The sequence below is a fragment of the Carya illinoinensis genome, chromosome 3 (assembly GCF_018687715.1).
Source record: "Carya illinoinensis cultivar Pawnee chromosome 3, C.illinoinensisPawnee_v1, whole genome shotgun sequence".
NCBI lineage: Eukaryota > Viridiplantae > Streptophyta > Magnoliopsida > Fagales > Juglandaceae > Carya > Carya illinoinensis.
This window is the reverse complement of record NC_056754.1, coordinates 14,643,348-14,665,000: the sequence shown is the minus strand read 5'-3', so window position 1 is coordinate 14,665,000 and position 21,653 is coordinate 14,643,348. Positions and strand designations below refer to the sequence as shown.

The following is a 21,653-nucleotide window of genomic DNA, read 5'->3' as shown; positions in this document are numbered from 1 at the left end:
CTAAGCCTAGGCTAATTCGTTGGATCCTCCTTCTTCAAGAATTTGATTTGGAGATTCGAGACAAGAAGGGAAGTGAAAATTTAGTGGCTGACCATCTCTCTCGGTTAGAGCAAGAGGAAGAAAGACTAGATTCAGTGGTCCAAGAGGCATTCCCTGATGAGCAGTTGTTTGCATGTGAGATCAAGCTTCCGTGGTATGCTGATATTGTTAATTATCTAGCTTGTAAAGTTTTACCACCTGATCTTACTTACCATCAACGTAAGAAATTTTTGCATGATGTGAATCACTATCTTTGGGATGAGCCTTTGTTGTTCAAAAGATGCCCTGATCAAATCATTAGAAGATGTGTGCCGGAAGAAGAGATGCAAGACATCCTCCATCATTGCCATTCCTCATCATATGGAGGACACTTTGGAGCCACCCGTACAGCAGCTAAGGTACTTCAAAGTGGGTTCTTTTGGCCTTCCATTTTTCGTGATAGTTACACTTTGGTGAAAACTTGTGACCGGTGCCAACGTATGGGAAATATTTCAAGGCGTCATGAGTTACCATTGAAAGGTATCTTAGAAGTTGAGTTGTTTGATGTTTGGGGAATAGATTTTATGGGGCCTTTTCCTCCTTCTTTTGGTTTTGCTTATATCTTGCTAGCAGTTGACTATGTGTCAAAATGGGTGGAAGCAATTGCTACAACAACAAATGATGCAAAGGTAGTGCTCAAATTTCTGCACAAGAACATATTCACAAGATTTGGCACTCCACGAGCTATTATTAGTGATGAAGGGACTCACTTTTGCAACAAGTTATTTGAGAATCTTCTTTCTAAATATGGTGTGAAGCACAAGATAGCACTTGCTTACCATCCTCAAACTAATGGTCAAGCTGAAATTTCAAATAGAGAGATCAAGAACATCCTTGAGAAGACGGTCAAAATCAATAGAAAGGATTGGGCGAAGAAGCTTGATGATGCTTTGTGGGCATACCGTACAGCCTTTAAAACACCTATCGGGATGTCTCCATACCGATTAGTGTTTGGAAAGGCATGTCATCTTCCTGTAGAGTTGGAGCATAGAGCTTATTGGGCTGTGAAAAAGTTTAACTTTGATTTGAAGGCAGCAGGTGAAAAGCGACTTCTTCAATTGAATGAGATGGAAGAGTTCCGGAATGATGCATATGAAAATGCAAAGATCTATAAAGAAAGGACGAAGAAGTGGCATGACAAACAAATTCTTAGGCGAGAGTTTGCTCCAGGACAACAAGTTTTACTCTTCAATTCACGACTCAAACTCTTTCCAGGAAAGTTGAAATCAAGATGGACGGGTCCTTATACAATTCATGAAGCTTTATCTTTTGGAGCAGTAGATTTGAAGGACAAGGTAGGGAATATTTTCAGAGTTAATGGTCAAAGATTGAAGCACTACTATGGAGAGCAAATGGAGAGGAACTATGCATATATTCCTCTTGGAGATCCTAAGTGATGAGGATTGAAAAGTCTGGCTGTAGACTTTAAAACAAGCGCTTATGGGAGGCAACCCATAGATCTATCTTTATTTATTTCATTTATTTTATTATCTTTATTTATTTAAGTTTTAATAAATTAGTTTTTGATGCAGGTTTATGTAGCAAGAATAAAGAGCTGGAAAATTTTAAAACCTCGGAAGGTTCACCATGAAACCAGGGAAGTTCCTTTATTTCTTCAATCCTTTTTACTTTTGCATCACAATGAGGACATTGTTTAGTTTAAGTTTGGGGGTGTAAACTCCTATAATTATTTGATCCTCTTGTTTTCTAAGTCTTGGGTTGTTGATGGGTTGTTTGAGTCTCTTACCAAGCATGCATTAGAGTAAGATTGAATTCTCTATGACTCTGAAATTTGTGATTGAAGATGGTTTTGAGAAAAATTTTCAAAAATTTCTTTTATGTCAAGTGAAGTTTTGTGGGTACTTTGGTTTAAATCTTTGACCTTGAACACAATTGAGCACATAGTCGTTTTTCTCTTATTTCATTTTGCTTATGAAGAGAAGAAGTTGAATTAATTGAAAGAGGGAGGTTCGATTTTGCTTTGCTCTAGAATCCGTTGATGGGTCCTTGAGGCGAAATCCTAGTTGAGACCAAATATTAGAGAAATGATCTAGGCATTTCTTTGGCATAACCAAAAAGCTTTCCCAGCCGTCCTAAATGTCATGCCATCATTACATGGTGTGTTTCCATAGTCAACCCCCTTGAGCCTTCATGAGCCTTTATTGATTCTTTAAACTACATAAACCATGCCCGCTCTAAGCCTGAAAAACAATGAATCTACCGTTGAGAGTTTGAGAAAATACTTTGGTGGAGAGTTACATTTAAAAGAGAAAATTGGTTTCATAATGAAACGTATTATGTTTACTCTATTTGATCAAAGAAAAAGAAGAAGAAGAAAGGAAGTGATTGAAAAAAAAAAAAAAAAGAAGTCGCCAAGCGGAAAGGGAATTACCTCAAATTTTGTTAAGGGAAGTGTTGGTATTACATCAGTGATTACAGCAATAATAATGCCACAAGTATGAGCATATTGCCAAGAAAGAGCTATGATTTGAATCATGTGAGTTTCTCTTTTAATGTTCTTTTCACTAAGTATTTTCCCAGTTTGATTTAATTTCCCATATCCAGTTCTTTCTTAACCCTCACCCTGTGGCCTATCATTACAACCTTAATAAAGACCTTTTGATCTTTGATTTTGGTGTTGACTACATTAGTGGAGAGGATTTCTGAAAATTGGACTTATGGGGTTAAGTTTTAAGAGAATTCTTCTGATTTTGGTTGTTCTACTTTTATCTGAGTTTGCAGGTGGTTTGATGTTAAATTGACTATATCACACACACACTCAAGGTCTTAGCTTTAGGTTGAAGTAAACACCTAACTCTTGCTTGACAAATTGTAAAATTTTTGATTGATTTTCTTGCTATCTTTGATGTTAAAAGAGTAAGATACTAGAGATGAAATCTAAATTCATAAAAGTTTGGTGAGTGATGATACTTCTCTTTGGGGTCGAGTTGATATTGCCTAAACTATCATTTGTTTTTCTTTTTGTTTGAGGACAAACAAAGTTGTAAGTTTGGGGGTATTTGATGACTTGCAAAATTTCATATTGCAGATTTTACAAGTTCGCTCGAGCGGAGGCTTTTGGCCGCTCGAGCGAATTCAGTCAGATTCAAACGCTCGACTGCCGCTCGACAGGGAGCTCGAGCGGGTTGTTGAAAAACGAAGATCGCTCGAGCAGAGACATTGGCCGCTCGAGTGAAATCAGGCAGAGTCGAACGCTCGATGTGCACTTGATAGAACGCTCGAGCGAAATCAGGCAGAGTCGAACGCTCGACGCGCGCTCGACACCCCGCTCGAGCGAACATCGTATTTTGACAGATTTTAGGTTTTCCGCCGTGGGACCATATAAAAGCCATTTTTCACTCTAGAGCCGCGAGTTTTGACTGGAGAACACTCTTTGGGAGAGAAAAACATAGCTAGAGGGATTCAAATCATTTGTTTTGGAGACGGAATTCCAATTTCTTGCACGTACGTTGGATTCATACACGAGCACGGACGGGAGAAAAGCGTTGAATCGTTCCCTTGAGCTTTTGACGACGAGTTGAGGCTGCAAGGAGGATTTTTCAGTGTTTATTTTCTTCTTCCCATCTTCTCAGAACAATTATGGTGAATTCGTTTATGTTGAATTCCATTTCTAGCATGAGCTAAATTTTCTTTATTCTAGGAAAACGATGTAACCTATTTCCGAACTATGCTTGTTTGTCCATGCTAATTTAATGCAATTCTCTCTTTGTTTATCTGATTTATTCTGAGTTTAATGCTTCTAATTAACTGGCCATTGATTAGATGATTATTAATCTTGTGATTTGCTATCGAAAGAGGGAATCATAGGGTAGATCTTGGATATTTCAGCATAGGTAAGTATAGAGATCGAAAGACTTGTATGAACCTGTATAGTAATTAAATCATTGGTCTTATTGCGTTCTTGATTATTTAATTTGCATACTCTTGTGTGAATTGACAAACTAGAATCACTTCCAATTGACTATCGAAAGAGGCTTTTGGATGAATTAGAGATTTGCTAATAGACAAAAGAGGGTTAAGTTAAATTAGCTGGATGAGAAAAGCATAGTGAAGAATTATGGTGAAATCGATTTCCTAGAAGTTTTCTTCCCTATTGAATTTGATCTTTGAAAGTCAGTTTTATTTTCTTTGCTTAGTTCTCTTTGAGTTGATCTAGTTTTATTTGCAACTACAAAAACCTTAGTGATTCCTCTAGATAAAATTGAGATTAGTATAATTTTGGTATTTGGCAAGAGTAAGGTACCAATCCCTGAGGACGATACTCTTCTTACCACTTTATTATAAAACTACGATACTGTGCACTTGCAGTTTTGCACCGGTCAAAAATTGCTGAAACTTTGTAATATTTGAAACTTCATCAGCCAATTACCTGAAGATTAATCTACTTATTTTGTGTTGCCATGTGGGTTATGGTGTTTTTTCCTACAATATTTATATATCTAAATGCCCTTTATTTAGCATTGTTTTGACTAACCAATGCTAAATAAGGACATTCTATTCACAAAATGAATATTTGTGATCATGAGGGAATTTCATTTAGTATTTTTCACGTGATTAAAATGTTTTCTAAGTAGATTTTTTGAGGAATTAATTATATCTTTTCCCCTAAATTGGAAAAAAGGGTTGATCTAAATGAACATGATGATAAAGTTAGATGGGGTAGACATCTATCTTTCTTAACCATCTTTTAATTATGAAAGAAGATACTTTCTTCCTAATTTATAAACCCTTAAATTTCCCCCCCTAACATCCATTAATCTACAGCAATGCTTGTTTGCTATTTCTTCCAACATTCTATTTACAGTCATTAGCAGTGAGCTATAAATGCCTCATATGGTTGTTATGATATAACTCATAACAACCATATTAATTCTTATTTAGAATTTTTCAAGAGTATCCACTCTTGAGTATTATATTATCCAACTCCTACATGTGAATTGTGTTAATTTGACACATCTTTTGTTCAGAAGATCAAATGTTATTTTTGATCTTCTATACAAGTCATGTAGCGTGTACACACAGCCACACCCTTTTATATGGTGCTCTAAAACTGTTTTTCTGTTCCTGTCAGATTTGGCATGCCCCAACCTTGTGTTTATTTGGAAAGCATTGTCAAGTTGTGGTATGAGGGCACAAAATTCTTTTTTGGAAATTGTAACTCTGCATACAAAAACAGAGTTTATTAAGAAAAAATATGGCATACCTCTTTTTTTTTTCTTTAATACTAGTTGATACCTTAAAGACACCAATAGATCATTAACTTATCTACTTTAAATTAATTATAGAACCCTTCAACCCATTTTATGGGCTTTTGTTGTTTGTGGTTTTCAAAAGATTAGGAATATTGTGTTATTCCTTGCTTCATGTGGAGTATTTTTCTGGTGGTGATTCTATGCAGTCCTAAACTCTCTCGCTCTCTCTCAGTCACATACTAAATCTCTTGAAATGCACTATTTCAAGAGATTTAGCCTTCAACTTTCAACTGATTATTTCTTTTATAACTTCGCTCCCATCTACTGGTTGTATCTAGCCCCCAACATTAATTATACCGCCTTTACTTTCATTTTACATATAACTTGACAAGTTCCAACTTCCTATTTAATGCCTCATTTCAGGACATAATTAAACTTTACAAATCTCTTAACAATCTATTGACTGCCCTTACCATATGCGTGTTGGACAAGCATCTATGATGTTTGAGGATTGTGTACTTGATATATCTTTAATATTGGTCTCTAACTATGTGTGTCTGGCATTGATATCCGATTCTGGACAATTTAAAGAAATAAGGGATTTAACCAACTGCATTCTTCCCTTTTATTTATTACGCATAGTTGTTTCCTAAACAAACTCCATCATTGTGTTTGTAAGTAGGAAACTTTGAAGGATGAGGTGAACTGCAATAGTTGGAGCTTTCCACAGCAAGCATCTTACTATTATTGTTGAGAGTCACAAGGGCTCTTTTTGAGGTAATTACTGTCGACATAATTGTTGTTGTGCTTAAGTGGTTAACATGCCTTGACTGATATTCTGTTGCTATGTAAGTTGAACAAACCGATCTTTTTGGCTCACAATTAACCAGGTTTTTATTATTCCTAGCCTGAACTGATTGTTTCATGCGGGTTCTTTTGTTATTTAATGGTTACTCTCACCTAAGTTCTCACACTGTCCAATAGTTAGGATTTCCAGAAATGGCACCATTTTTACTATTTCGCTAATTTATTGAGGTTTAGTAGTGGATGATGAACAAGGTTAGAATATCCAAATTATGTTGTCAAACTGCAGATCATATTCAGCTCTATATATTATGGTTTGCCATTGATAGATTGTAACGTGCATGTCATATTATAAATCATGTAAAGCGTTCCTGAATGCATATGGTTATTAGATAAAACCCTTCCCCCCACTATCACATCACGCTTTGTCATCTTTCAAAATGCAGATCCTTGTGGGACTTTATGTCTACATCCAACCATCTACCTATAGGTTATTAATATAGGGGCAAACTGGTACTTGATATACATTTTAATGTAAAATTTAGATCTAGAAGTCATTTATGAATGCCTCATTAAACACTAATCCACATCGAGTTCCACGGACATCTTTTTTCACAACCTCCCTATTATTGCCCAGTTACATTCGTTTACAAGTGGCTTTGAATACGCAAGTACAGCAATTGATTCAATAAATGAATTGCTTTCATTACAAATATAGAATTTACTGACGTATACCAACTACACGCCAACATAAGCTCCACCTAACACCCTATACCAACAAGTGGGCATTTCGTACCATGTTTAACATGATGCCATTTTCTGCAGCCTTTCAATACTCCTGCCATAGACACTACAAATTTTGAAACACAACCGTTATCATTCCACAACGATCTGATGACAACTCCGGTTAGTTCTATCACCTCCATCTTCTCTTCTGATCCACTACGTGTGCCTTCGAGTAAAACCATGATTTTACTCGAAGGCACACGTCGTTCCCAAATTCTCTACCCGTCTTTTGTATAGCTAAATTGAACCCTGAATACTATCTGAGTAACTAATATGCTGATGATACCCATTTTAGATGGACAAAAGCTGGATGAACTTGACCAATAGACTCCGATCGCCTGACTACACCAATGGGGTTAACACTTTCTTGAACCTGGCACGAAACCATTCTCGAGGGAGTGATCGCATTCGTGTCCATGCCGTTCATGCTGTAATACTCTCTTCTTGCCTATTTTTGAAGTGGAGTCTCACTTGTACATCAATGGGATCAATCGAAATTATACCCAGTGGATCTTTCATGGGGAGGAGGAATCATGAAGTATTAATGATGATGAAGACGATAGTGTTGTTGATTATGCCGATGACTACATTGATGATATGGATCAAATGTTAGATGACATTCGGGCAGGCACATTTGTGGATGTTCCCCATGATCATAGTCCACCATTACCAACTGGTGGATCAATACCAGATCCCTCCCCAAGTTCATCTTTTGATCAGCTACTAGAGGATGCCCGACGTCCACTTTTTGAAGGTTGTACGAAATTTTCAAAACTGTCATTCATTGTGAAGTTGTTACACATTAAGACACTCGGTGGGTGGTCAATAAAGTCGTTTGATATGCTACTTAACTTATTGCGGTCCGCCTTTCCTGATGCTGAATTGCCACATTCATATGAGGAGTCAAGGTCATTGGAACGGGGTTTGGGTATGAATTATCACAAAATTCATGCCTGTCCCAATGACTGCATCTTATTCTGGAAGGAAAATGTCAATCTTAATGAATGTCCTATATGTAAGGCTTCAAGGTGGGTGCCTAATACACACAGGGCTCGTCTTATCCCTCAAAAAGTGTTGAGACATTTTCCTTTGAAGCCAAGATTGCAACGTCTTTTCATGACTGCAAATATAGCACGTGATATGAGATGGCATAAAGAGCAACGACCTATCGATGAGTCTAGTATGAGACATCCTGCAGACGCAGAGTCCTGGAAGAGATTTGATGAGGACCATAGCTGGTTTGCACAGGATGCTCGCAATGTTAGGCTTGGGTTGGCAAGTGACGGTTTCAATCCCTTCAACAATATGGCTAAACCATATAGCATATGGCCAGTAATATTGGTCTCGTATAACTTGCCGCCGTGGTTGTGCATGAAGGACCAATTCTTCATGACATCTCTCATTATTCCTGGGCCAAAATCTTCGGGTAATGACATTGATGTTTACTTGCAACCGTTGGTCGATGAACTGCTTGAATTTTGGGAACATGGGGTACCTACGTATGATGCCTCCAAGAAGGAAACGTTCATTTTGCACGCAGCTTTAATGTGGACAATCAATGACTTTCCAGCATATGGGATTCTTTCTGGGTGGTCAACAAAAGGAAAATTGGCTTGTCCATCTTGTAATGAGGCCACAAACTCCAATTGGTTGAAGTATGGCCGAAAACATTGTTATATGGGACATCGTTGTTTCTTGCCGCCCGATCACATGTGGCGAACGAGAAAGCATTTGTTCAATGGTAAAGAAGATCATCGCAAACCACCAAGAGTTTTAGAAGGATCTAATATTTTGGCTCAACTGCTGATGATTGGGGATGTGCAATTTGGTAAATCTCATCGAAAGAGAAAACGCACCGTTGAAGAGTTGAACTGGACAAAATATAGCATTTTCTTCAAGCTACCGTATTGGGTAACCCTGCGGCTTCGACATAATCTAGATGTTATGCATATTGAAAAGAATATTTTCGATAACATATTGTGCACTTTAATGAACATTCCTGGTAAAACTAAAGATAATGTCAATTCTCGACAAGACTTGGAGCTTTTTGGCTTCAGAAAAGAATTACATTTGAATTATGACGGTGAACGTGTTACAATGCCACAAGCATTGTATACATTACACGGTGATGAAAGGAAAAAATTTTGTGAATGGCTGGTTGATGTGAAATTTCCAGATGGATTTTCTTCGAACATCTCGCATTGTGTTTCTGTACGAGATTGCAGAATCTCAGGGTTGAAAAGCCATGATTGTCATGTTTTCATGCAAAGACTACTTCCTATTGCTGTTGGGGGGTTTTTTAGAAATGAGATTGCATTGAGTTTGACTGGACTGTGCACATTCTTCAAGGGGTTGTGTGCCCGAACCCTGGATGTTAATCAAATATCCCAGTTTCAAACTGATATTGTCACAATTCTATGCAAATTGGAGATGATATTTCCTCCATCTTTTTTCGATATCATGGTTCACCTAATTGTTCACTTACCCCGCGAGGCCATACTTGGGGGTCCAGTACAATACAGATGGATGTATCCATTTGAGAGATATCTTGGCAAGTTCAAGCGGTATGTTAAGAATAAAGCCCGCCCAGAAGGGTCAATAGCCGAAGCCTACATTCACATTGAATGCCTGACATTTTGCTCATTGTATCTCCAAGATGTTGAGACAAAGTTTACTCGAATGGACCGCAACATTGATGGTGAATCCGAGAATATAGATGGAATCAAAATTTTCAACCAGAAAGTTCGTACCATTGGTACAGCTACGACGTGGCAATTATCAGATAAACTCCTAACGGAAGCAACCTGGTATGTCCTCAACAACTGCACGGAGATTGGACCCTACCTAGAGTAAGCATCCTTTATCCCTCAAGTCTTCAACAATATTTTTTATTATTACTCTGGGGACAATCCATTTATGTTGAATGACCCCTGAATACTTACATATATTGCTGCACGATGTTGTGTTCTCCAAATGCAGGGAGCATTATGAGAAGTGTAAGGTGCACAACCCAAATAGTATCGATCGAACACATCAAGCCGAATTTCCAAGTTGGTTGAAGAAACGTGTAAGTTAGCTTGAACACAACATAGCTTGACTTTACCCAACCCTTTATGATTAAGTTGTAAAAACTATAAGTGATGACCTTCCAACTAAATATTGTTGTAGGTTCAGGACAAGCATATCACCAACCCACGTGATGTGACCGATGATCTATATGCATTAGCTTGCGGTCCTGAAAGATGGGTTGCATCCTATACTGCTTGCATTATACATGGCAAAAGGTTCCATACGAAACAACGTAAACTTCGGCGGCGTACACAAAATTCAGGGGTGTTGGTAACTGGGGATGAAAATACTAATAATGTAGACTTCTACGGTGTTATTAATGAGATCGTGGAGTTACACTACATGGGGTGGCGTCGAGTGTACTTGTTCATGTGTGATTGGTTTGACGTTGGTGATCCAAGACGAGGGGTACGAGTTGATAACCATATGACTAGTATCAACATGGATAGGACTTGGTATAAGGATGAACCATTTGTGTTGGCATGTCAGGCTTCCCAGTGTTTTTACATCAGAGACATAAGGACAAAAGGAAGATGGTTTGTGGTGCAAAAGTTCACGAACAGGAACGTATATGACATTCCATCGGTGCCAAGAGTGTCAGAAGATATTGATGGTTCATCAAGTGATGATGATGCATATCAAGAAACTGAGGAGTCATATGATTATGCACCATTGCAGTGTGATGCATGTCCAATGTCAACTCCACTTAATAGGAATGATATAGAACCTATCTTGATTGATGCACGAGAAGTGACAAGTTCGGCTGGTCAAAACGTAAATGAGGATCCCTTTATTGACGATGGCATAATTGATTCTGGTTCAGGAGATGCCTCTGGTGATGGAGAAAATTCAGATGAGGAGGAGCTTTCCACAGATGAAGAGTCTCTATCAACCTAGACAACCTGCTAAAATCGTTGGGGCACTTCAATTATACACATTAACTTGTTTTTAATGTGTATATGGAAAATATGAGGTATCAAGAAATACCATATGTTGTTACAAAGAACTGAGTTATAATGATTTGCAGTAGGTTTGTTTCAACAAGTGGGTCAAGTAATGTATCATTTCAACATCAGTATTTTGTTCAACGTCTTTACTACCGAATGCCCACTCTATGAATATAGCTGTAATGATATACAATAGTTGGGGGTTTTTTGTTTGCAAAATTTGATGACAATCACAATGTACAGTTTTGTCATTAAAAACCATATGGATAACTCTGAGCTTAGCATGATGTAAAATCTACTTTAATCATATTGCCCCACATGAGGACTACTACATTATCAAGATATAATGTGTCCCTAAATTCTACACTACATGGGGCATATTTTAATTAGTTCTATCACAAATGCATTTAGTTAATGTTTTATAATTACTGGCTTCTGCATTTGTGATAACAAACATGATTCTATGCAGGTTAACTTTGTAATTAAACAGCTAGGTAGAATTGATGTCTTTTAGAAGTGCTCTGTCATGACTGTTATCTAAAGTAAACTAAACATATTTTACTTTATGTTTAGTAATTTACTCAGATGTTACGCAGTTTTTAAGTAGTTCCAACTCCACCTCCATAGAGGAACATTTTATTGAGAGTGTGATTTTTGATATATATATATATATATATATTAATAATGTCAATGTGGGCTTATTGTTGTAGTATTCCCAGTAACAAGGTATGCATATGATACACAGGGGCAAACTGTAAAAAGGTTGACTATATCTAACATTGTTCTGCAAGAAACGAGGATCAACATGGGAGGTAAATATGTTGACAAATAAGTACTTACGTATAGTCGGTAAATTTCGCAGCATTTTTGTATGCACATACTTTAGTGAATTCTATGTTGAAGGGAAATTTACAAAACCCTTCAACATTCATGCATAATCTATTAATTATGTTACATAAGACCATAGGTGGGTTGGTATATACGTGTATTACACATAACATAGCATTATTAAGTTATGCAATAGATAGTCATATTCTAAAAAATGAGTATTAGAGAGCTTTTTTATTTAATGTGGATCCCATGCTTTATTAAATTGGTTGGAAGCACTTTAACTTACATGTCATTTTGTAAATAAATGTAGGTGACATGATTGGAGAAGGTTCCCGTGGAAGAGGGGCTCGACGAGGTTTTCGTGGCCGGAGATTTGTACCATACTCATCAAGAGCACGCCGACCACGAGGAGTTCGCATCGCTGAATACCACAGCCCATCAAATGAAGATCATGAGGTAGGATCGGATGACTCAACTCAGCCCCCGAGTCATCCATGGGAGCCTCCATGTCCCATTTCAATGCCCCCAACTGAGCCGAGTAGAGGACCTTCACCTGTAAGAGAACCCCCACCTAACGGGGACAATATCGTACCGGTTGTCACCCCACCTAACGGAGACAATATTGGTCCGGTTGTGACCCCACCCAATGGAGACAATATTGGTACGGTTGTCAATTATGTTCTATTTTGACTACAAAAACCCCTTGGGCATTTGTAAACAACCTATCGATCATTTATGAAGACTGATATGGGTTTTTCTTATCTTGTCGATATAGACCCGGCGACTGCCCCCACAATGACTGCCTCGAATATAGAGCGGCCCAAACGGAAACGTGGGCCAGCTAAGTGTATTGCGTTCGAGATGTTGAGAAAGGCCGGAAAAGTGATTCTGAAAATTAACGATGGTGAAACGGCACCATGCTGTACGAACTCATCCATGTTCACTGCACGGGTAACGCAAATAATCAAACAACATTGCGACATGAGCTATGCGAGATGGACTGATGTGCCACAGGCACAAAAGGACGAGTTGATTGACCGTGTGAGGGTAAGTAATATTGCCTTTCATATTGACTCATTGGAGTTGATATACAATAGAGAATGATGTATTTATGATCATAATCCATGTAGGCTGACTTCGTGTTGGATTGGGATTGGGAGAATCACAAGTTGACCGTCGTGAAGCAGCTACGTAAGAGGTTTAATGCATTTCATCACCAATTACACAAGAAATATGAATCATATGGAAGCCACGAAGAAGCATTGGCTTCTGGTTGTTCATTGGTCGACGTGAACGTTTGGATTACCTTGTGTCGGAGGTGGGGAAGTGACGAATTCAAGGTATATATTGGTTATTAAAAATATAAAACTGGAGGAAATTAACAAACAAATGCCATTTAGTGACTTATTATGTGGTTTGGGTAAGTTGACATTGGGTTTTAATTGCAAAAAATGTCAAGGCAAAATCGGGAAAATAGAAAGGCACAAATCATCAACCACACAGCTGGCCGGAAATCCTTTGTTAGGATATTGGAGGAGAATGTATGAAATTTAAACTAATTTCACCCTGTGTAATATTTCATGACAACCCATTGTCCAATATAATGTCAAGCACAAGCATTTTGAAATTACATTCCCATATGGTCTGCGAATTCCATTAGTATATTACATGTCTTAATTATAAAATGCTTAACCATGATCTATCCAACCCGAATTGCTTTCATTGAGAACTAATTACACGTTGTTGGTGCATATGTTTCGAATCTTTGTGTTTGTGTGGCATGTTTAACATATGTGTACATGATTCCCGGATTAATCAATGTTCATAGCCTTAAAAGTTACATGACAAAATTACACACTTGTAGCGTGCTGCAAGTGCGGATTTGGTGGAGTTCTATAAAGAGACGCATTGGTCAAAGAAGACTGGTAAATTTGTAACTGCAGCAACTGAAGCCAGCTATGTGAGTATTATACTACACAAATTAGGTTATATATTGCTGCCAAAAAAATGGGTTCTCTTAGCTTGGAATTTGAACAGTATTTTTATTAATGTCACTACACGACTTAACTGCTAACCAAATAAAATTTCCACTTGCAGAAGGAGATGGTTGAGAAATTGAATGGTCTTGAGCCTGAGCAACGGACCAATGATGTAGCAGCAAGTGTATTTAGGGAGGTACTTGGCTCTAGACCAGGATATGCAAGGGGGCTAGGAGAGATGATTATCCCGGAGTCGACACGACAACGGGACAGCCAAAGAGAAAAAGAATACCTTGCATTGATTGAGAAGCACAAACAAGATGCCGACAATTACAAGAAAGATGCTGAGAATTATCGGAAAGACGCTGACAAGTACAATACACAACTTGATGCAATTCAAGAGGAAGTATTGAGACTTCGTGAGAGGCAAAATGCAACTGATGTCATGATGAGGGAATTCTTCCAAAATTTCCATACACCCACGGAGTCTCAGCAGTCTCGTCGAGAGACTCCGTGATGGTCTTGTAGATAGATAATGAGATCACTATTTTTGAGTAGTTTGGGCAACTTTTTGTGTTTGGGAGAGGGTGGGTGGACAATATATATATATATATAAAGAGGAAGGCACAAAACTACTCTTTTGTGTCAAAGGCAATCCACTACAACTGTGTTTTTTTGGGCTTAACTGTATGAATATTCATACAGTCAAGCGTTGCTGTTGGTACCTATAATGTTATTGGCGTGGGCAAAAGAAGATGTTGCAGCAAATGTATCTGGAGGATTATGGTCAGTGCAGTCTGCAGAAAATATCTAGGGAGCAGTGCTGCTAAGCCTTTGATTCCTTGCCAATGAAAAATTCGTGAGGGGGTATGATTTGTTGTGATAAATAAGGACTTATTATATTTGAATATGTGATAGGTTACATGCAACAAATATGAGTTATTGTATATCCCATGTAGAAGCAAGTAGTCCTAGATAATAAATGCTGACCGATTAACTTTGTATGGTAATTAAGGCAGGGACATACTTGATAAGTGGTGAAAGTGATATATGGTTCTACATATTATGGGTAATGATGGTTCTTATACAAACTATGTTCTTGACTATAACTCTTTGTGAATATATTTTTTCAAGAATATTTATAGAAGAGAGGAACAAGATATATGTTAACATGACAATTTTTGAATTCAATAGGGTAGATGATGCTTGGGTTGCAGCAGTTCGAGATATCTTGCATCCATGCCATATGGAGTGACTGGTGTCTCATATCTCTTCAGGTATGTTAAATGGACAAGCATTGCATATTTTCATCAATTTATTTAGCATTATTTGGGGCAGCCTATGTTTGGGTTTTGGTAAGGTAAATTGGTTTCTAGTAAACATTCTTTAACACAGAACAATGGCATAAAACGCTGAGCTAATTTATTCAAATTAGCACGGAGGCTGAAACACATCAGGGGATAAAAAAAAGTTACTGGAAGGAGAAACAGAAATTTGCCAGGTTTTCATGTCGAATACAGCAATTAGAATTGCTATTGTGAAAATGAATAAAGAGCCTGGTTATAATAGATTATCTAGGTGCTGAAGCAATTACTGGGAAATAAAGCGAGTTAAGTGGTTATTGTGCTGAATAATTGATTGCAGCAATGAGAAAAGTAGATTATCTGTTGTTCTAACTCATTAATTCCTTACAATCAATTAATGAGTTAACATGGTGTAGTAATGTAGCTTCACCAGCTTCTTTCAAGAAATTGACTACTTAAGATATTAAATGATATATAAATTGATGTGATTAGAATTTTCATCCAGCTGCTTTTGTCACATATTTGTGATAAATTAGTTTAAATCGTCTTTTCCCATGCAAGGGGGTATTTTGCTAAATTTGTCATATTACCACATATTTTGTAACTTTATTTTGTGTCACTATATCCACATATCCCGTGTCCAGCTTTTGTCACATTTATTGAGAAATAAATTTCTCATTTTTTTCATATAAAGGCTTTTGGTAATTACCATTGATTTGCAATGGATAAGTTAATACAAATATAGGTTTCTTATATACCACATCTATTGGCTTGGTATTTATAAATATGGTTTTCAGAGTTTCATGGCATAATCCAGTTTAATATGTAAGTTAAACTGTTAATTAGTGGTGATATTATAATCACCACTAATGTTTAGAATTGTAGTTATAAACCTAGGTTCTGTTTGGGTTTATAACTTTCATATAACTGACATAGTAGTAGAAGTTGGTGGGGACATTAAAACCATCATACACTTAATTATATAAGTGTATTGTGTCAACAATATATCATCGTACAGAACTTGCATTAAACTAGTTATAGCTTATCTAATCTGAACATCATATCAGGTAAATTTTCCAGTAACTTGACTATAATAATTGAGGCCTTCTTTTTTATTATAAGTCAGGAAATCAGAAAGCTTGAAACTAGAACATTGTATGAGTCTTTCTTGCTCTATATATTGTGTGTGGTTGGGAGGACAATGTCCAATAGATTGATTAAGCTAACAGAAAGATGTGATCATGTTGGATGAATGATCAGCTGAGGCAATAATTGTTTGACTATATTACACCTTAGTTTAATACTCTAGAAGATAGAGAAGACCTCAGTCTATATGTTTAATGAATGAGTAAACTGGTTCTTATGTTTAATTATATGATTAAGAAATTCCAGGAGTATCAATTGTTAGTCAATTGGTGTGAGTTTTAATGTACTAGTTCGAACACAAAGATTGTATGCTACTTTTTAAACTAAGTCTTTTGTCTTTCCGTTAGCAGAGACCTAGTAATAAAAATAGATGAGAAATGCACTATCTGATGTGCATGCAAGGGGGTATGTCAGTAAGTCTTTGTGCAAAACCAATACTTGTGATCTGACCACATGTGGTGAAAAGCGAAATGTATGCTATTGAGGCCAGTTGATATAACAGAACATGTAGCCTGAACTGATTCCTTGGAATGCATAGTTGTGAATGTGAATGTCATATACTCATGTGAATCTATTATTACCTTTGTGTCTAAGTGTTGGGATTGTAATGTGGATACCTAACTGTAGTTAAGAATTAACAGGGCTAAAATTAGTGAGCTCTGTTTTGTGTAGTCCCTATTATTTATTATTTATTGCAGATCAATTTCCCAGTTATAGTTACTTAGATCTCACGTTGAAAAGACATGTCTAATTAACAAGTGTAGATTTCTTCCTTTTAATATTCACTCAGTTTGTGTTAGGAATTGTTGACGTTGTATATGAGTCTAGTTACTGCTTTAGAAAACCCAATATCAAACAGGTCAATATTATGGTAACTATAATGTTACAACAATGGTGTTCATTTTTCAAAGGAACTGATGCTAATGCAAGCATCCTTATTATATGGAAATAAGTTCCCAGGTTGGACAAAAAAAGTGTCATGAAATGTTCTATGGTTGATTTTTCTTTCCTATAATATGATCTCTTGCTCTCTCTTATACCCTCTCACATATCAACTAGCTGCTGGTTTGTATTTAACAAAAGAGATGTGGTATGAATTAAATGATGAGAAAGTAGGGCAGTTTGCTTAAACACTATATATTGTGCTTCTCCATGATGAGGATAGCAAAAACGTTGCAGCTGGGTCTTGCTTGGTGCAGTCCAATAGTGTGATATGGTTCCATTCTAATTAAATAATCATGATGAGACAGTCGGGTCTGCTGCTTGTTTAAATGTTATTTCCTATGATTTTGTAGTTGAAGCTTGCTAAATGTATATGCTACCTAATATCAGATTCATGCTAGATGGGGTGTGCAATTTGCAAATAAAATAATTTGCATTATATGTGGGCACCAATGAGAGATTGCATGACTAGAGAGTTAGAGAAATGCTTGCAAAGATGTTGATCTGCTGTATCGTATAATTGTTATTTAATTATGTGCTTCAGGTTTGTTAACTTTCTGTCACTACGCCCAGCTACAAACATCTCCTTGTACATGCCAAAATGTGAAGTTCCAACAAACCATAACTCTAGCTGATGGTAGCATGAAATTTGCAACGTGTCCATGGAGGGAATTGTGAAGAGCAGTCAACAGGTACACATCGAAACTTGTTCAAAGAAGATACAGGGTTTTAGTGAGCTATATGTTATCCTAATGCAGTTTACGGGTTGAGACAATCTTATTCTAGTGTAAGTTAGTTGCCACACTTTATTTACACTTATTGACACTAGACATCCATATGGAATATGTTGCATACATTGACTGATAAAAATAGGTGGCAAAGATAACAATATCAGGAGTTTCTTTTTATTTATACAGGGTTTTGACATCAGATACTCCATTATTCCCAAACTTGCCAAATTTATATACCACATTTCTTATAATCTGGAATTTGTTTTTCCTTCTAAATCTAATTAGGAATCTTTAACATCTTACGAGCAGAACCGATGATATTAATGATATCATTAAGAATATCAATGCTCAAAAACTGAAAGCTTCGAGTTTTGATGTCAAAAGCAATCTTGAATACATGTTCATAACCTGCATCTTGAATTTATTATCCCTGTCAACTATGTCAATGCACCAATGGATTATGAAATAATATTTGTGTTTTTATTAATTTATTATCAAATGTTGGATAAATGTTGAGTGATAAAGTAGTTACACACTAGTTTTAATTTATCACATTTTATTCTCCATATAATGTGAGATGTGTGTTTCTTGCCTTAGCTCACATAAATCGCTATAAATAATTATTTGCAATCATATGACTAGAATTTTTATTAATAAATGCCAGGTTGGAATTGGAGAGAGCCATGTACAAAAATGCGATAATGAATTCCCCCCACATGAAGCAATTGTGATGAAGTTGTTCTATAGTGAACCTACAACGTCCAGGTGCACTTGGTCTACATATCATTTTTAAATATAAAAGAGTAGGACATTGCGAAATCATCTAAATGAATGTCGTGACAGTTTCAAAATTATGTTTAGAAGAAACAATGTGTTCTATATATTTAGTAGTATTAAGTTGTAGGTTCTTGGTTCCAATTGGTCCACCCCATGTATAGCCCATAACTACACTTAATGAGAATGATAACTGAGTTTAGATGAATGAATGTGTTTGCTTTATTATATATTCATCGGTGCATATAAGGGAAGTTAAACAAACTTTCTAATATGTTTACTATTTTCTAAGCACTACACATTTTATTAAGTATATGTGTAGTCAATGTAATGTAGGTGAAAAAGTATTGCAAAATCATTGATCAGTCTCTTAGATATTGATATTTTTCAATAATTAAGTGCATTTTAAGGTATTAAAATAAAATTTTCAAATTATCTCCATCAGGATACTTGGGCATATAAACAACTATGTATTTTTAATACTGTCACTAAATTACATATTTAAATAATTTAGTGAGTTAAATCAAATAATTTAGTTGATTGTGAAAATGTGACTTTGAGAAATACACCCACGCCTACGAGGCGGAGGTAAAAAAAAAAAATTTATTGTACAGATAATTGCAGCGTTTTTTCATCGTTGCAATTGCCCAACCACAATGACAATCCTATTGTAGCATGTTAGTTTTCCGTTGCTTTACAATTATTAAGCAAGGCAACTGATCGAAGGGAAATTGGATTAAATATTTTTGCAGCGCTACTTAACTTATTGCAGCGATTTTGTGATGTTGCAATAAATACTTCAAGCAACGATGTAAGCAATCGTTGCTTTCTATTTTCAGTATTTGCAGCGATTTATTATTTTTTTGCAGCGATCTTTTGGTGTTGCTAATTCGTATTAAAGCAGCGAAAATAGGATTTGTTGCTTTGTTGCTTATCATTTGCAGCGTTACGTTATACAAATTCAGCGACCTATAAACGTTGTAAAAGATTATTAAAGCAACGATGACATAAAAACGCTGCTGTTTTTTTCATTATTTGCAGCGCAATTTTTTCTAAAAGCAAGGATTAAATTCGCTGTAATTAAGTTTTTGCAGCGCTAAGATATACATCTACACATGCTTTTTACAGCGCTATATCTTCTTAAATACAGCAATAAAAAAACGTTGCAAAAAATTGCTTTAGCAGCGTTTTTACACTTCCCTTGCAATTGATCAAAAATAACACTTTTATATCGGCGAACATGCAACGGATATGGGGACGCTGCGATTGAGGTATTGCAGCGTTTTCTAGCACGATTTGCAAGGATTTTAGGCGCTGCAAAAAGCCTAAATCCTTGTAGTGCACCCCTAATTTTGTTTGCCAAAACAAAGTACCCACCCTCCTGCGTCAAACCACTGCAGCCACCTCAACCGTGAGCCAACCACGTCAGAAATCACCCAAGCGGCCACAAACATGAAGTTGACATTTATGGAGATCGCACGAATGAAACATGTAAAATTGAAGTATATGCAAAACTTCCGCTTCCAGTAGGGGAAAAAAAAAAACATGCAACTAAAAATGAAAGCATCTTGGTAAACTTTCTTGCTTATATTCAAACTATCCCCACATAAGGAAGCACATTTTCATGCTGAACTACATGCTTACATGCAAGAGGGTGAACTGTGTTGATGGCATTCATTTCTTAAAAATCGGGAATGAAAGGGTGCACCAAGTGAGCATCGCTTATATCCCACATACAAACTAGCCGTTACATGAAGAGACAACGGTTATAAAAAATTAAACCGAAGTAACAGAAGTGGCAAATACGAAGCGGTTTTCTTTCCTCCACTATTCTCTTTCTTCTTTGCTCGCTCTCTCTCAAATCAATTGAGGCCAGCCCACCGTACATTTCTGCATTAAACTTTGTTTCGGGTGTGTAAGTGTGGTGATTCTAACTGCTTTTTGATCGTTTGTGTATGTATTGAGGTATAATTCTATATGCATAACATGTTTTTATTGTTTCCATGCAAAGAGTTCTAACATGTTTTTACTTTTTATTTATTAGAAAAGGATTTCTAGCAGTACTGATTTTGACAATCATCAGGGATGAAACCATATCAAAAGTTAGTTGATTGAACTGAAATATTACATATTTTATTTATTTTATTACATTATTATTAGTTTTAGATGAAAAAATATTTAACATGAATGAATCTGAGTTATGATTTAAATTGATTAATAATATGATTATGCTTAATTTTACAATTTCTGATTTAATTAGATAATGTTCATTCACATATACAATATATTTTTAATATTCTATTCTTTTTTTTTTATTTTTTTTATTTTTTTTTCTAATTTCTATTTTTTTTACAAGCTAAGAAATGAAAAGCATTAAAAAAATAAAATAAACTCATGCCAGAGGGGTTTTTTCTTTTGGAGTTGACACAAATATGGCCTAAAGAAAGGCTTTTGAGATTTACATGCGGGCCAGACTTTTTTTTGATTTTGGAGGAAGACTGTCACGTGAAAAACAAAAGAAATAGAAGAAAGCCAGCTTTCAACTGAGAGACGGGACTCAGGAGGCACTTTTTTTGGGCTTGACGGACGCAACACGTGTGAGGGCTCATGAACTTTTTGTTTTGAAAGAGAAGCCACGCCGCACAGAATTGATTATTCGTAGAGGGTCTAATGTGGATGGAACACAAATTTTTTTCTCTGGGTTGAAGACACGCCGCACGGGACCTGGGGGATCATTCATTCTTTTCTTTTCTTTGAGGGACGCAGGGAGAATATTTAGCCATTAAAGAGCTTATTAAGGAGTTCAATTATTGTTACAGTTCAGCCTTCTTCACTATTTTCAATATTTATTTCCATCCATTTGGCTTATTTTTTTTATTTCTTACTTTTTATTTAATTTCAATTTGAAGTTTATGGTTGTTATGAAATTAATAGAGAAATGATATTGCAAGAGAAAGAGTTGTTATTCAATAATGAAAACCTTGAACTTATACAAGTGAATGATACCCATATATATATTAGTACAAATGCGGTTAATTAATATATAGTT

At 36.2% G+C, this 21,653-nt stretch overlaps 2 protein-coding genes across 4 annotated transcripts in view; both read left to right on the top strand.

Annotated features, from left to right (window-relative positions):
• Nucleotides 1–18,796, top strand: part of LOC122303422 — a 30,482-nt gene extending 11,686 nt beyond the window's left edge. For 2 of the 3 annotated variants that reach the window (XM_043115203.1, XM_043115202.1), the window contains 11 exons: nt 5,974–6,068; nt 11,643–11,709; nt 12,039–12,389; nt 12,504–12,775; nt 12,859–13,068; nt 13,177–13,269; nt 13,593–13,688; nt 13,826–14,776; nt 14,902–14,984; nt 17,644–17,791; nt 18,495–18,796. In XM_043115203.1, coding sequence (XP_042971137.1) covers nt 11,703–11,709; nt 12,039–12,389; nt 12,504–12,775; nt 12,859–13,068; nt 13,177–13,269; nt 13,593–13,688; nt 13,826–14,224 — 1,428 coding nt within the window. In that variant the 5' untranslated portion in view covers nt 5,974–6,068; nt 11,643–11,702 and the 3' untranslated portion in view covers nt 14,225–14,776; nt 14,902–14,984; nt 17,644–17,791; nt 18,495–18,796. The remainder of the gene's footprint in view (nt 1–5,973; nt 6,069–11,642; nt 11,710–12,038; nt 12,390–12,503; nt 12,776–12,858; nt 13,069–13,176; nt 13,270–13,592; nt 13,689–13,825; nt 14,777–14,901; nt 14,985–17,643; nt 17,792–18,494) is intronic. The other variant, XM_043115204.1, reaches the window with a different exon arrangement.
• On the top strand, nt 8,578–10,882 carry LOC122303420. The gene is made up of 3 exons (XM_043115201.1): nt 8,578–9,730; nt 9,861–9,948; nt 10,050–10,882. Exons 1-3 carry the CDS (start codon nt 8,592–8,594, stop codon nt 10,845–10,847), a joined length of 2,025 nt encoding a protein of 674 aa, XP_042971135.1. The 5' UTR covers nt 8,578–8,591; the 3' UTR covers nt 10,848–10,882.
• Nucleotides 18,797–21,653: the final 2,857 nt, after the last annotated feature.